The 18,661-nt window shown below is 20.6% G+C and overlaps 1 protein-coding gene across 7 annotated transcripts in view; it reads left to right on the top strand.

Annotated features, from left to right (window-relative positions):
- The first annotated feature begins 230 nt into the window (after positions 1 to 230).
- The window catches only part of LOC105736805 (uncharacterized), an 87,199-nt gene continuing 68,768 nt past the window's right edge, over positions 231 to 18,661 (top strand). For 2 of the 7 annotated variants that reach the window (XM_086914641.1, XM_086914642.1), the window contains exons 1-5: positions 232 to 601; positions 687 to 1,087; positions 1,145 to 1,244; positions 1,308 to 1,409; positions 13,057 to 13,106. In XM_086914641.1, coding sequence (XP_086770767.1) covers positions 308 to 601; positions 687 to 1,087; positions 1,145 to 1,244; positions 1,308 to 1,409; positions 13,057 to 13,074 — 915 coding nt within the window. In that variant the 5' untranslated portion in view covers positions 232 to 307 and the 3' untranslated portion in view covers positions 13,075 to 13,106. Of the gene's footprint in view, positions 602 to 686; positions 1,088 to 1,144; positions 1,245 to 1,307; positions 1,410 to 2,110; positions 2,595 to 4,013; positions 4,203 to 13,056; positions 13,107 to 18,661 lie in introns of those variants that run through there. The other 5 variants (XM_012493177.2, XM_086914638.1, XM_086914643.1 and 2 more) reach the window with 5 other exon arrangements.

Here is an 18,661-nt window from a genome sequence, read left to right on the forward strand (position 1 = left end):
AGTAATTTTGATGCACATATGCAACATTGGTTCTACTACTTCGAAGAAAATTTTAATTCTGTGCACAATGATTTCTTTTTGCACCTGTTTCATACCATATGTTATGGTAATATATAATGCAATCGATAATTATTGCCGTCTGGTTAACCAGTAGTGGGAAAAATACAAATCACTAACCAACATGTTATTAGTTGATATACTGAGTATGCTTTATTAAATATTCTATACTCAAATAATACCCTGTACATATCGCACTATTGCATCAGTTAAATTCTATTTCGTTCAAGACAAACAGTTTCTTGAAACTATGTTGAAACAAATAACTCCAGAAAAGAGTATTTATATTATTTGGCTTAGCGTGGCTTTGTCTTTTTGTTGGCCACTTCCTGTCAATAGTACTAGAAAACAAATCGTGTGTATAAAAATTCTACAACTTAGTGCCGTTATTAACGCTTTTATGGTACTTTTACCTTTAATTTACACGATTCATTTGAATGTGCATAATCTAATCAATCTTTTCCAATGTATTTGCTTATTGATATGTATATTTAAACATATTATACAAACTATTATATGTTTTATAAAATATAACGCTTTACAAGTAAGTTTTTAGCGTTTTTTAATTATTTTTAGCGTTTGATTACAAATAAAAATTAAAAGATACATATTTTATTTATAAATTACAGCGTGTAGTCGAAGAAATGATGATATGTGTTAAAGAAGAACAATTATATGATATTTTATGCATATATATCAAAAAATGTAATATTTTGTATGGAGGAACTATTGTATTAATATATGGAACTGCAACTGTTTTTGTATTAGGACCTATATTTTTACCAATTTCTTTTCCATGGGGAACAGAATATCCATTTCAAATTAATTATACCACAATAAATATTATTATATACATGCATCAATTTTTTTTTACTTATCAATGTGCTGCGCATACATGCTTAAGCTTACTTGGAGCACTTCTTCTTTGGTTTGCAACTGCAAGATTTGAATGTTTGATTAAGGAATTACAGAAAATTACAAGTATTGATATGCTAATCGTTTGTCTTAAAAAATTATTGTTTTTAAGAAGGTGAGTTTTGTGTCACTTAAATTATTCGTTTTATTGTTTATTTTAAATGGTTTTTAGATACGCAGAAGAAGTTGTGAGCTGTATTCGTTTTTTGGTATTTTATGCTATAACAATAAGTACATTTATTCTGATTCTATCTGGTATTGTAATGATTATAGTAAGTGAAATTTATGTTGCTATGTCTATAATATAATGAATTAATATTATGATTTATAAACAGAATTGCTCATTATTTGTGAAAATAGAATTCATAACCATATCTATATGTCTTCTTATACAAATTTATATTTATGCGTGGCCAGCTGATCATATGCAAGATATGGTAAGTCACACTTATATTTTAAATAACAAAATTAAAGAACCATAAAAAAACTTTTAATCAAGAAAAATCATATACTAATTCATTAAATCACTTTGAAAAATAAAACTTATCGTTAAATTAACTTTTTTTATGAACTTCTTATCAGAAAAACAAGCAATGAAAAATACGAAAGTAAAAATAGTGTTCTTTTTTTCTAAAATATTATTCAATTATATGAAATTTAATAATTCTTGATTTTTTTAATTTGATTAAAGAAAAAATATACCAATTCCAAGATATATTAGAAAAGTAGTTGGATATTTATCTTGTATATGCTTTATTTCTTTAATGAATTTCATGAATTCATATGTATTTAAATAATATTGAAGTGAATTTATAAAATTAACTTTGAAATCAATAATTCACTTTTCATTTAAAATGTAATGAAACATATAGTAATATATGAAATTCTTATAAAAAATATTTAGTTTCTAAATACAAATTTGTCTGATTTTTAAAAAAAATATATTTATTTTTATGTTTAATTGCTTAATATATAAAAATATAGAAAAATTAATTTAACGAAATAAAAATAAAAATGTTTTTCTTTAATGTGAAATTGTAATTTTCTTTTATAAAGATATAGTATTTAAGATATTTCAATTATAAATTTTAAAATTCTAAATTATTATAAATTTATAACTATAATTTATAAAACTCAGTTCTTCAGAACAATTGATAGGAATTTCATAATTCCTAGAGCATAGATGTTTTACGAAGTGCATATAACTCAATATGGTATGAACAAACATTAGATATGCAAAAAACTTTGCTGATAATGATGACGTATCAAAAACCAGTTACTTTTTCTATTAATGTTCTCTTACCAGAGCTTACTTTACGTTATTGCTGTTCGGTAAGACAAAATAATATTCAAATGTGTATTTTGATGAATGAATTAAGTATTCTAATTATATATTAATAAATTTCAGTATGTGTCAAATGCTCTTTCTATTTTCACAGCTTTACGAGCTGTAGTGGAAGTTACATGAATATAAATGCATTTCTAAATAATTGTTAATGTATAATGAAGTCTTCGTTATGATAGTCATTATTAGAAAATGTGTAATAATAATCATGATAGTCATGAATAAATTCCATAATTGTTAAAATTATTATGGAATTTATCAATATTCTTGTATTATTGAAAATAAATATGCATATATAATGAAATATTAATTCTTCTATGATAGTAATACTTTAAATTTGTTAATATTTAATTATAATCATTTAATAAGTTAAATTATCATAAATATTTTGCAAAAAATTTTTATTTTTTCTTTTATTGTTGTGATTGTTATTGTTAATGATGTTGTTCTTGTTATTGTTGTTTTAATAGAAAAATATACAACTGGAACACATATTGAATGGATATTGTATAAACTGTTTTAAATATTTAAAAATATTGAATTATACTAAATATATTAAATATAAATATATTAAATATTTAAAAATATTGAATTAACATTAAAATTAAAATATTAAAATTTAATTTATAAATATTTTATGTAGATGTGAATTCAATTTAACATTAATTTGCTCTTGAATAAATTATTTCAATTAATATCCTTGCGAAAATTTTAAAAAGTCAAATACAAATGAAAATAAAAAAAACCAATATGTAGATAAAAATATTTACCGTTATAATTATAACAATTGTTGTTATTATATTTAAAAAAAAAAGATTGAATATTAGGATATATTATTCAATTAAAATTACAATCTTGAAGCTAAATTTAAGCGAATTTATTTTTTTTTTCTTTTTAATGACTTAAAGTATATAAAATTATAATCAATTCCTCTCATGAAATTGTAAGTAAATTTGTTGACATTATATATGAAATTTATAGTATCACATTAGATTATAATATTTATATAAGTTTGTATATAAGAGAACATTATAATTATTGTGATAATATTAGAATTAATTAGTGTATTTGTTGACTAGATTTAAGGAAATATATCTTTTTAATCTATAATCGCTAATATCAATATGAGTTAATTTTATTATTTTTTTTTTTTTTTAACTATTCAGTTATTCTGGATTTCTATGCTATAATAACTGTAGTATATGATATTTGCTATAGTTTGATATTTCTTGTTTAACGGTAAATATTGCAAGATTATTGTATTATATCGTTAAAGACATATTATGAGGCACTACATATGTTACGAAGAGTTTTTGATTAATATCTTTGTATGATTTCAATGTTCGAAATGTATCTCATAATTGTATTCAAACAGATTTCAGAATAATCTTGTATATCAATAGTTTGTTTTCTAATTTTAAATTAGAATGTTTTCTAGTAGTACAGCTTTTTTACTTTTATCTTAAGTTGTGCACATTTTTTTCAATATATTTTTTAATTTTCTGTCTAGAATTATGCCAAAATATTTAACTGAGATATATAATTATAAATATATATATTCATTTTATGAAATTATTATATTATTTAATTTCATCAGAGAATATGTGTTTTTGCGGAAAGTAAAAATGATATGAATCGATTTATTTCCATTTACTTATATGTTTCAGTTTTTAAACTAACTAATTATATTATTCAGATGCTCTTGTAGATTTTTAGAAGCTTCGGAAGAATCGTCATGTGAGACAAGAATTATTGACAAATGTGGCTGTGATTGCTTTTAAAAAAATTAAAATATCTGCATTACAGATTAAATACAGAATCCAAACATACTTCTCTGCGGAATTCCAGAATTAAATGGATAAATTGAGATAGTTATATCTTAATATCGGACTTTAAATTTTTTAGTTAAATATGATTGCATGTTTCTCTATAATATAATAAGAAGATGTGAAAATTTTTTTAGTTTATATTTTAGTATATAAGATACCAATTTATATGTTATACTATATCAAATATCTGTTTAATATCTAAAAAAAACAATATCGTTTGTATTGTAGATTTTTTTTATATAATCGACTAGTTGAACTTGTTGAAAAATCGAATGTCGTTTCCTAAATCTAATTAGATATTATATTTGATTCAGTTAGAATAGATTCTATATGTTTTACTAATAATTTTTTAAATAGCTTTGAGAAAATTGGTAAAAAACTAATAGAGCAATATTTTATGTAGGGTTTTAGCAAACTAAATCAAACTTAATACTTACTAGTTATCAAACTTAATTACTGTAATATGTAAAATTTTCCACTGGTTAGAGAAGTATCCGATGCAGCATTGAATATTGAGGTTAATAATGCGAAACTTTTTTTGAGAAGCTCTTTAACTATATTACTTGCGATTAGATCATGACTTTTTAAAGTTTATTTTTATAGTTATCATTAGTTTGATTTCTTTTGATGAATCATTTGATGGATGGAGAAAGCTGAAGTTTATAAATATTCATTCTGTTCTGCTTAAGAATTGTTTAAAGGGTTTAAATACTTCAGTAAAAAAAGTGCCGAATGTATTTACTTTTTCCTGAGAATTCTTAACCCCTCAGTATCCCTCTTGATCTCAAAATGGGAGAAATCTTTATTTATCATTTTGCGATTCTTTTGGTTACTTCCACAGAGAATAGTTGGTATTTTTAGTTAATGTCAGATTGTTTAAATATTCACTGAAAGATTCATTTTTATATTTTTATATTTTTGTTTTTGTTTAGTAATCAGATGAGTTTTCGAGTTGCTCTATTTAATAGTTTTTTATTGTTAAGAGATCAAGTATTCTGTCATGTTTTTAGTTTTCTCTTTTTAGCGATCTATTTCATAATGAATTCTGAATAATTGATATTATACTAATTGATATATTGAACTATTACAGAAGTTGCGGATTCAGCTGCTTCTATGATAAAATATATAAGATTAAAATATATAAGAAAAATATAAGATTCCACTGCTTCCTATCATTCTCTTAACTTTTAATGGAGATAATGAGTAATAGTCGAGGCTTTGACAGAAGATTGTTCAGCTTATATATTTATTGTGAAGGATCATATATAACAAAGTGAGAGATTTTTGGTAATGCAGAATAAATTTTCTATTTCAGTAAGTTAGTTTATCGGTGCTTATTTGTAAACTTTTCTAGCTTGTTTGAAAACTTGATAAAAGTGCTAAACTTTTTGCATTTGTAATTCTTGAACTCCAGAAATCGTGTTTTGCGTTGAAATCATAATCCTATTAAAAGCTTATTACCCAGAATTCTGAAGAAAATATTAAAATCTTTTTTAGAAATTGATATTTAAGGGGTATCTGGGGTATCTGAATATCTGTTAATATAATAATATAATAATCCTATATAATATATATATAATTTTAGATAATCATGATTATAAGTTAGGAATATATGGTGTTTTATGTTAGATTATTAGAGTAATATTGCGATATGTTCTATCGGATATTGTATTGTATACATATCATATTTTCTTATCTAATTCATATTTGCGACATATGAATCCATTTGCATGCCATATATATAGTTTTATTCATGAATTTATCATTTTTGTTATTATTATTATCAATAGAGTTAGCATTATTGATTTGTTCATTTTATCTTATTAGAATTTGCTTCAGTTTGCTAAAGGATTTTTTTATGATCTATATATAATGATATTGAGGTTGTTATTCACATTTATTATCTTTGTTGATGCTCCTTAAAATATTGTTTGATTAATTCTATAAGTGATAAAGGGAATAATATTTATATTATTTGTTATTGATTATTCATAATGTTGATTGTTCATAATGTTCATGTGTAATTTAAACTATCGATTAAATTGTATTTCGAATCTCTTAGATTCGAAATTTCTATCTTGAAAATTTATGTTGATGTTCTTTATAAACTAGACAACTTTTATAGTTAGTAGAATCACATAAAGTGCACATTGCTGAAATATCAGGTGATTTCATATATTCGGTGAAATGCATACCTGATTATTTCACGCAGCAGAATGGTTGCAATATCGTTGAGTGTGTCCATATAATACATACATACATACACCTTTTGAATTGTATTTTTTTTTTTTTTTTGTAAAGCAATTCGATTTGAATAATTTATTTCATTAATATTTTATCTTTATTTGATATATTTTTTTTTGTTATGTTTTTATTTTAGATTAATAAATAATAATGACAACAGCTAATGAGTTTTATTATATTTGATATTAAATATATTTGTTATCTCATATCTCAGTAACTGTTAAAATCGTAAGCGTGAATGACTTTGAATATTGTCACAAAGAGTGCCTAAAACTGATATTACTGCTCGAAGAAGCAGACTTATTATCATCGCGTCGAAGGGCGATTTCGAAGGATGGGCCTTCGTAGGGTCGCGTCGCAGTGCGGATCATGAAATCAGGATTTTTGCGCTCGCTTCCACGGTAGTCCATCATATGACGTGCAAACGTAACTTGTGAAGTGACCGTTGCTATGGCATCTGCTTAAACCAAGATCTGAAACACGTTACAAAAATCATACCTGCTCATAAATTACTGCTAGGCTATTCAAACTATTGGCAGGTATTCGACCTGTTGAAAATAAAATCAGGATCCGACTACTTCACAAACTCGGGCCTTAACAGTAATTTTTATTTAAATTTGTTCAAATTGATTGAATGATATATTGTGTAGAACAATTCTATATGCTCTTTTTTATTTGAATTGATACGTGTGAAATTTAGTATTTAGTATTTTTAAATGTTAATATTTTTGTATGCCTCTGCGTACAGAATCTTATTTTTAGAAAGAATATGGACACACAACGATTTTCACTTTATTGTTTAATTATAAGATATATTCGTTTTTATTAGACAATTTCCAGTATCTTCATATATATATCTAGTATATTCTCAAGAAATATCAACGATAATGAAATTTTTATCAATATAGAAGTTTCAGATATTTCTTATTTAGTACTTACTTAGTATTACCAATTATTTAGTATTTTCAACAGTATGAATCTGTTGGATATTGATACATCGGCTGAACTCTTTTCGAGAGTTCTAAATTCAAAGACTTTTTGAATTTATATTTTTTTTGAGTTGATTTTGCCATGCTGGTATGGGAATTTTTATGAAATTATTATTTCTTTGGATGTGATTTATTATCTAGAATTTAAAGATTTAATATCATTTCAGCTTGGTATATGGTATTAAAAATCAATGTATCAGCTCAGAGGTTTTAATTTTTGTCTTATACTTAAAATATTATGAATCTTAATTTGCTTTATCTATATATATCTTATATATGTACACTATGTTTATATACACAGGAGTTCTCATTAGTGTGCGCTAAGAAAACTATACGATTACAAAATGAGTTCAAAATAAAAAATTATCATATCTTTAGTATAATAGTATATAATATAATAGTAATATAAGCTCTATCAAAGTTTATTGAAGTTGGCTTTTCGAAATATCAATTTTAATTGTTAGAAGTAGTTATAAAATAAAAAATTATATCCATTCTGTAACATATTTTTAAAAAAAGAAATAAATTACTGTTAAAAAAATATTTTGAAAATATTGAGGAATAATGATTTGCCAAAATAAATCTTTGATGTCGGACATGATTATCTGTTGTAAAATTGTGAGAGACTCAGCTCTCTTATAGACGTAACTGCTTATACAGTTATCTTTAATAAATATATTAACAATCATTAGCACTTGCTTCTTCATACACACATTTACATCTCAATCGAAAGAGCATTCGATATATGTATACACTTATATGTATACACTCATGTGTACATGAATATGCACTTAACAATCCACTATAATTGTTGCGGGCGCGAACAATATTATTATATGATATTTCGAAAAAAATGGATATAAAGATTTTTTTATTTTGATTAGTTAGATGAATCAACTATATATTAATTCACTTTAATTTAAAATGTTTATAATTCTTCTATTAAGTTTTTTTGGATATATGTGTATATGTTTTATTTGATTGTTTTGATATCTAGAATGCATCAATGTATGCCACATTTTTATAAATATCTTGTACATGTATATCTTATACATCTTGTATCTTATATATTATATATAATATATATAATATATGTATAATATAATATATATATGTAATATGTATAATAGTATGTATAATATGCAGAATATTATTCAATATTTTTGGAAATCAATTCTTGTATTAAAAACAAATATAAAAAATAAAAATGTGATAGAAAAAATACATATGATATAAATAAATTTATTGTCAAAATTGAAAAAACTTGCATTAGATGAAAATATTTTTAGACATAAAAAAGAATATTTTAAAAGCATAAAGATCAAATTATGAAATAAAATTGAAATATATAAAAATTCGAAAGATTTGATTATTAAATAAAATTAAATATTCATCATTCTTTTATTTATTGTATTCAATATATTTTTATTTATTGTATCCAAAATATGTTTATATTTATATATTGAGATATTATTTTTTCTTTGATATTATAAAATATTTTATCTTTTGTTCCATAAGATAAAATTATTTAATAATGTAATAACATAGATTTATTTCTAAATAAAATTTCTAATAATAGTTTATTTGTTCAAAACTAATATATAATTTCATATGATATAATTTAATATTTATATGATTCTATATGATTTAATAGTGAATTAAAATCAAAATCATTTCTACTCTTTATAAAATCATTTAAAAATAATTAACAACTTTAGTAATAATTTTCAGTATTCAGAAATTAATGTTTGTTAGCCAATAAATTTTATAATATTCTCCATTTATTTAATAATATTTCAAGTGAATTTTATATATCTTTTTGTTGTTAATCTGTATTAGTAAAAATTTTCATTAAATTTCTAATCCAAAAACTTCATCTTTAAAGAATGGCAAGATTATTAGTATTAGGAATAGCTAAGCTGAAAATAGATATAATTTTTTTTGCTGCAAAAATTTTTCGAATACAGAATTTTTAAGATATTACTATTTGATTCTGTACATACTCTTATATATATAGCCATAAGATATAAAACATAAAAAAATATTAATCTGTACATATTCATAATAAAACTATTAAAAAATATCATTTATAATTATAAAATTTACTTCTAATGTTTCGTGATATTATATTTCTAATCGTCATTTTTTTTGTATATTGTTTTAAATTTTAAATAAATTTACTTTATAACTAAAGATTGTTGGATTATATTTATTTTATATTTAAATATTGATTGCATTATATTTCATTCACAATAAAATAAAAAATAAAATAAAAATTGAACATATTCAATTTATATCAAATTATTATTATTTTTTTATATTGAAGTATTATATTTAATAACTCAAGTATTATTAGAAATATAAAAGTTATTAAATTTAATGTAATTCAAATATATATTTTCATGATATGATACAGATAATTGAAAATAGGGTAATTCTATTAAAAAATATAGAATAAAATTTTTTTGAAATAAATTGTGAAACTTTATTTTCAAGATTTTAAATGTTCGTCGAATACAAGTGTACTTGATTATACTTCTAATCTAACGAATGTTATTATAATTTATTTTCTTGGTTCAAATTTATGTTTATTGTATTGGATATTTAAAAATATATAATAAACTACAATAAAAGAAAATATTAACTCATAATAAACTTTATTACTAGAGAAATTATTGGCCATTCTGCCGAATATATAATTATATTCTATTATATATATATAATTCTATTATATATATATAAATTTTTGTGAACATTTTTTAACTACTCTACTGTTTTAATCGATTAAATATGAAAGTGATTCTTTCCTTTGATTAATAGAAATTTGTAATTTTTCTAAAAAATAAATAACTGATAAATAACTGATTTCCATAAATAAAAATCAAATAATATGAAATAAAGCATGACAATTTGCATCACGACCAATCTTCAAATCCAATCTTCAAAGGAATCATATTAAATTAATTGATTAATTTTCGAAGAATAAATAAATTCGATTAATTAGTAGGAAAGAATTAATTTTTCAATCATTTAAAATAGCAACAAAAAAATGTTCATGAAAATTTAGTTTATAAAGTACTTTTATTAAAGTATTATTAAAATACTTGTATTATTTTCAATATTTTTAACAATTTCTATAATAATAAAATTTATTTTAAATTAATATTTTATTTTATGTATATATGATTAATTAATTAATCATATAAATAAATACATATATAAATATAAAAAAAAAATTATAATGAGATACATTAGATAAAACGTAATTATTTAATAAAAAAGAAATTAAAATCAATTTTTCTACTAAATTACAAGTGACCAGTTACTGGTCAATATTAATGATTGCAATTTACGTATAAGATATGCTAAAAAATAATTCAATATTAAGAAAGGATATTCAGAAAAAAATCCTAATAATATTTTTAAAATTTGAATAGAATTTTTGTATATGATTGATGTTATTTAACTTTATTTACTTATTATTATTATTTTATAATTTATAATATAAACTGTAATTTATTGTTTATTTTTTTTCTAAATACTAATAAATAAATATTATTTATCGTTCATCTGTTAGCAAAGTTTTGTATTTATTTTTTTATATCAATTTTGCATTATTTATTTTGATGAAATGCAATTTATTTATCTTGAAATAGTAATTGATTTGTTTATTCATTGTATATAGAGTAATTCATTATTTGTAAAGTATAATTCAATATAATTTTCCTTTAATAAAAGAATATTTGTTATATTCAACATTTTTTTTAACATATTGTTTGGATTATTATTTATTCAAGCTTGATCGGTAACATGTACTCAATATTGTTTCATAGTTTGAATAATACTCTATGATTGGCGGGATCCTAGTTTTTTTTTAACAAAATTATAATGAAAATTTTAAATAGGAAAATAATATTTAAAATATTTTTAAGTTAATTGATATTTTTATATTTTTAAAACAATATTATATATATTATTTACAAATTTATTATATTATTTTATAAATATAGCATTTTATAAAATGTTTTTACATTGATGATATTCAAACAGTCATTGTCTTGAAACAGTTTTGTGAAGTTTCTTTAATACTAGCAGTATACGATATACACGTGTTATTCAAGATTACGATATAAGATTGCATTTGTAACCTATACTTTATTTTTCTTGTAATTATTTCTTAAAAATAATAATTTAAATAATATATTAGAAGAACAATAGTTGTTGAAAATATAAATAAAAAAAATAACTGGTAAAAATATTGAAGCAGAATTAATATTTTGATTTTTATTTAGAAAGAAAAAAATGTGCATGACATGCATGACTTTGTATTTGAATTAATGTTTTTTTGAAAGAAAATACCGAACATTTAATATTTAGAAAAAACATAATGTGAAAATGTATAATGTACAAGTGTATATAAAATAGTAAGATTCCATATTTATTTTTTAAAAATTCTATTATTGTTCTTTTTTAATTTGCTTATTTTTTATTTTTGTTATTATCTTCAGATTGTGAATCTATATTATTTATCCATAAGAGTTAACAAACATTAACATCAATTCATCATGTATAAATATATTTCTTACATATTTCAAAATTTGGATCATTTATGAAAATCACAATGACTTTTTTTATTAATTGGGTTATTAAAAGATCTAGAACAATTTCAGGGTTCAAGTTATTATATGTTAATATTATATGTTAATATAATATTACAATAATTCTTCATCTAGTGAAATATTTATAAAATGTTTAATAAAAATAAAATTTTGTTTCAAACATAAACAACTTTTAGATTAATTATAAATTTAATAGAAAAAAAAACAAAAATATAGAAAAAATTAGATAAAAAAAAAATTTATTTTATATATATTTTTTCACATATATATTTATACATATAAGTTATTCTTTGCAGTAATTAAAGAGCCATGAATTAGATAATCTTTATTTAGCAATATATTATAGTAATAAAAGTCTTCTGTTTCTCTTATTCATAATCTTTTATCATATTCTTTATTATATTCTTTATTTATATTATATTCAGTTTTTATTAAATTAACTCTTAAATTAACAAATTTTTATCAGTTTTTATTGTTATTATATTTTATTAATTCATTCTATTAATTATTAATTATTATATTATATTATATTATAAAATTATCATCTCTGATAATTTGAATTATATATATTCCAAAAGATTTGTTTATTCTTATTTTTAAATATAGTGGAAAATGTATTATGCTTAGAAAAATTATAAATATGATGATGAAAGTTTTGTAAAAGAAAAAGAAATAAAAATGAAATTCTTTTTAATTGTAATTTATGTATATATATATATATATATATATATATATATATATTATTATAAATAGATATATAGTAAACTAACATATATAGTAATAGAATATTTTATGCTATTTAATGAAATTAATTTAACGAAAAAAACTTTGCTTGGACAAATAAATTTTTAATTTTAAAATTCTAATAGAAGTTCCAAATTTGATACATCTTTCTTACTTAACATTATTTAAAAAAAAAAGAAAAAAAAATAAAAATCAAATTTGAAAAAAAATAATTTAAAAGAGTTAATATTATAAATTGTAGTAATAAATAATATATTACTTTTATAAGAATTTTATATTGATTTTTAATTCAAGAAATTAAATGTATGTTTCAGGTCCATCAGTTAAACTAATGTTAAAAACATTAAAAAATATTTCTAGAATGGTATGTATTAAATTATTTTATTTGTTTTATTTATGTTTTTGTATATTATGTTTTATGTATTATTTAATCTTATTATTAAGATTATTAAGATTATTAAGATTACATAAGAATTAAATTTATTACTATTAATTCATTTTTAAAAATATATATATATCTGTACTGTGTAGTACAGAATGATAATTGTTTAAATTACAATACTTGTTGATATTCTTGTGTTACTTTATTGAAATCTTTGTATGATATAAAGACATTGTGTTTTTTTATACTTTATTGATTTTATTCATAAATTATGATATATATAAAATTTTGTAATCATTATTTATTGTGCATTGTTATATTTTGCAATGGTATTGTGTGCTTGTGAAAGATTATATCTACGCTTTGGTTTTTTATGTTTATTTATTCTTTCTCTTTATTGCTTTTTAAGTCTGTTTTTTTGAATTCTGTTTTAGTAATCTCAAGTTATTTTTTGATCAAAAAGTTTTGTAAGAGCTTCTATCTATCTTACTTTGCATTTTTTTGTGCAATGTTTAAAAGAAAAGAAAGAATGATTAGAGTGATCAGAAGTCAGTGTGTATAGAAAATAATTTTTCCTCAATAGTGAAAATTGGATTAGACTATCAATTAAGACGTTGTTAATAAACTGCCAAATCCAAAGTTTAAGACATGATAAATGAGATTCGCTAGTGATCGTTGAAAGTGATTTATGATTCTAGATTTTTATAGTTAATTAATTTAAATTATCCAATTCAATTATTCAATCTCTGATGGATAAAAAACTGTATTTCAAAAATACATTGTATAACAAATTGTCGATTATATACATGGTAATATACTCTTAATATAATAATATTCATGGTAATTATTTAAAAATGATTAGATTTTTTCTCATCTAATTTTATGTTGTATAATACATCATTTTAAACAATTTTTTTCTTTATACATAATTGGCATGACAGTTAGTTTTCAAATTATTTGCAAATGAATTTCAATGCTATAAATTCATTGAATTTTGTTTATACAAATATATTTTAAGATGAAAGAATGTTTATATTTTGATATTTTTTAATGATACAATGAACTAAAATTATATAATTCCTCATATAATGTGTTCATATATATATTATATTTTTTAAATCAATAAGATATATATTCTATTTATTTTTAAAAAAATTGTTCTATTTGATAAAACATAGAAAATAAAAATTGATATTACAACAATTATTTCAAATAATTTATATTATATTTATATTATATTTAAAACGATATATTTGAGATTATTTTTTTAAAACGCTGAAAAGTTGGTATAGGATTTTCTAACAATATTATAGCGAAATATATAAAAAAAATTTTTGTATAACATGATTTCTATGAATTCATATAACGTGCAACGTATTAATCGCGTTGTATGAGAGTCTACTATTTATTCAAAAGAAAGAAAATACATTTTATACTTGTTACAAATTAAATGTTACTTTTTACACATTATTATTTAAAAAAATAAAATTTCATTTATGCATAAAATAAAATGGAATAAGATTGAAATTTTAAACAAATATGAATATATAAATATATAAAATGTGGGAATATTTGTTAATTGGAGATTTATAATTTCAAGTAATATTTTTCTTTGAAAAAATTTTCCTTATGGTTTTGTTATTAATAAAAAATACGAATGGTTTATAATCTAGTCGAATCGTGACAGTAACGTTAGATATATGTCGATATATCAAACACGAATAAGTTGAAGCAACATATAGTAACGAAAGTATTCGAACGCTTATTTTTAAAATCTTTGATAAACGAAATATATGTCAAAGGTACTTATTTAAGACAATGAGAGATATATAGTAGAAGGGAAATTTCAAGATTATGTCAGCAAAATTTGAAAATGATTCACCAATTTTTGCAATATAATTATATTAGTTATAATACATTTATTACAAATATGCACCGTTAGTAGATTACAAAAATATTCAAATGCTTCATTTATATAATATTATTTAACATTAATATTTTATTGGATTACTTTTGGTGATAATAATTTGTCTCAATTGACACTATACTGTGTATCAGTGAGTTTGTAAAATTACAATCAATAGAATTTTATATTTCTATAATTTTTTCTTTAAATATCTGCTTTAAAAATATTTGAAGTTTTTAATTTTTTGTCTATTTCAGCCTATAAATGGGATTTATATTTGGATTCTGTAATGAAGTATTTAACATGGGGTATATTGTATAGGATCTTCATTCTTTCACGATTTGTGCTGTTTAGGATTGTTGTCCTGTTGAAAGTAAAAGTTTTCTAACAATTCCAATTTTTGGGGATCTATCTTTCACTATCTTTGAAATTGTTCTTTAAAATATCTAGATATTTGTATTTATTGAGTATTCCATCAATAAATACTAAATTTCTTGTATCATTAGCTGCCACAACCCCACACCATGATTGAACCATATGTTTTACTGTTGAGCATATATTTTCGATGTCCAATTCTGTATTTGGTCTTTTCCATATATTCGCCCATCCGAGTTAAAAATATTAAACTTAGATTCATTAGAAAATCACTTTTCACTTTTTCCCAAAAAGTATTATTTTTTATTATAAATGTTTTTACAAAAGTCAATCTTTTCTTTTGATTTTGCTTATTAATATATGGCTTTCTTCTTGGTACTCAACCATGAAAACTATTATTTTGTAGTACTCGTCGACATAATTGTGAATGAACATCTTTGTCAAACATTTCTGATATCATATTTGAAAATATAGATGTAGATATAATAGGATTTTTTTTTTACTTCGCAGATAATAACTTTTTCCTCTTTTTCAATTAAATTTCTTGGTCGATCTGAACGAGCTTTATTTATAATTATTCTTTCATTTTTTGATTTTTTTATGATGTAATGTATTGTAAATTTACTTCTGTTTATTTTTCGCTATTTTTGCTACATGATTTTCCATTTTATGTAGCCGAAAAATAGTTTTTCGTTCGTACTTTTCTGTTTCAGACTTTTTCGTATTCATTTTGAATATTTTATCGCAAATTTTTATTTTATTCTTAATGGAACGATAGCTTGACATCAATTGAACGTGAAAATGCTTTCATTTAATATCTGTGTTTATATTTCTAACTAAAGTGTTAACTATCAAGAACGTATCGGCATTCGTATACTTTTTTAACATATTAACAGTGCATATTTATAATAAATGTGTTATATCTACGTATCTACATAAATTGGTGAATCATTTTCAAATTTTGCTGACATAATCTTGAGATTTTCCTCTTAGCATACATCTTTCATTGTCTTAAATAAGTTCTATTAACATGTATATTTCATTCATCAAAGATTGTAAATGTAAGCATTCGAATAATCACGAATTTCGTTAACCACTGTATATCGAAGAAAATATATTGAATGTAACAAATTTTTTTTATTAAAAATTATATTATACTATATTATAAACAATGAAGAAATTATAATTTCAATATTTCCACATTTTATTTAACATATGTTGCTTGGACTTGCTTGTGCTTGGTTAATGGTACGTAGCCAACATTATTGTTGCAGCTTGAATAAGTTATGCGTTTTATGATTAATTAGTGCTTTTTGTTAATAACTTCTTAATAAAGTCGTAATGAAAATTTTCGCAAAAGAAAATATTATTTGAAATTATCTCAAAAATCTCCAGTTAACGGATAATCTTACATTTTTGGTATATTTTTCATATACTTATTCTATAATCTTACAATATTTATTCCAAAAAAATAAAATTTTACTATAATAATGACAAAAATTTATATAACAATAAAATTATGTTATTATCTAAGATCTAAGATTTCATCTTATTATATTAATTTAATTTAATCATATATACACTAGTTTATTGAAAATTTTTTTTCTTTAAAAAATATGTTTGACAAAAATATCATAACTTGATATTTTTTTAAATAATTTATCGGAACAGAAACAAATTAATTTATTGTACAATAATTTGTTCCTTTTAAATATTCAAATCTTTTATTAATTAAAGCTTTTATTGTTTATTTACAATTATATATTGTTTTTATTATTAAAATAAATTAAAAAATAAAACATCTATTTGTTTTTTGAAATGTTTTATAATTATTTATAAATATAATATTTTTTTAGAAATTTTTAACAAAATATAAATGAAACATATAATAATAATAATATATAATAAACCTATATGATAACATAAAAATGAAGAAATAAAGTCAATAGTTTTTTGAATATAAATAAAAACATTTGCTAACATGAAGAGCAACTTTGCATTATTTATACATATAAAAAGTTTTTTTTATTTTATGAAATAGATAAATTTTGCACTTTTTTGTATATTTTTTTTATTTTTCATTTTTATTGATTTTATAATTTTTCATTAAGGAGAGGTCTTCAATCTGAAAATTAAAAAAATTATAAAATATTGGAAATATGTAGTAATTATATAGATACGTATTATGCGATTTTTTTTTTGTTATTCGAAATCGATATAAACTATATCAATTCTTATGGAAGTGAAATCAGTCTTTGAAAATTCGATTATTTTTTTATTTTACGTTAAACTCTCAAAATATAAAAGATACAAAAAAAATTTTCAGATAAAAGTTATTTTATAAAGATTATTAAGTCTGATAAAATATTTATTAATTATTTATTTAATTAAACAAAATAAACAATTAATAATTTTAAAAAATTAATAAATTTAAAATTAATAATTTTTTTTAAATTTGTTTTTTAACAAAAGATGTTAATCACCAGTCTAAATAACTATGCAATAATAAAAAAAAAAAATAAAATAAATATTTTTTATTTTTAAAGGTAACTTTGTTGTGTTACTGATTTTTATTGTTGAATTTTAAAACGTAGGAAAATTTATATTATATATTTATATTATATATATGTCTTTTATTAAACATTGGGTCATTATATCCAATATTGGATCAATGTATCAAATGAAAATAGAGAGAAAATAGAACTTATATATATAATTATCTTATAAAATCTTTTTTTTTTTAATATAATAAGTATAATATAACTTTTTGAAAATTCAGCAACAAAAGTCAACAACGCAACAAAATTTTTATTTTTATTTATTAAAAATAAATTGTGTATTTATTAAAAACAAAAATATTTATATCGTTTTTTATTGCAGTTATTTATGCTGCTGATTAATATTTTAAATTGAAAAACAAATTTAAAAAAATTATTAATATTTTTGTTTAACTTTATGTTTAATTAAATAAATAATTAATAAATATTTTATAGACGACAGTTATTATAAAAAGAAACAATTTTTATTTGAACATTTTTTTTATCTCTTATGTTTTACGAGTTTTTTATAATGTATAAAATAAAAATAGTTGAATTTTTAAAGCAGCAAAAAAAATTACATAATAGATGCATATATTGCACAATATATGTTTTCTTTAAATTTTTTCTTCAATAGAAATCGCGAGTATTGTCTTATTGATTTATTGATGATAATAATATTGAAAATTGCATGATGCAAAGGATAAAACAAAATCTTT

The sequence above is a fragment of the Apis florea genome, unplaced genomic scaffold (assembly GCF_048593485.1).
Source record: "Apis florea isolate Af1SG1 unplaced genomic scaffold, ASM4859348v1 contig_3696_pilon, whole genome shotgun sequence".
In the NCBI taxonomy this organism is placed as follows: domain Eukaryota; kingdom Metazoa; phylum Arthropoda; class Insecta; order Hymenoptera; family Apidae; genus Apis; species Apis florea.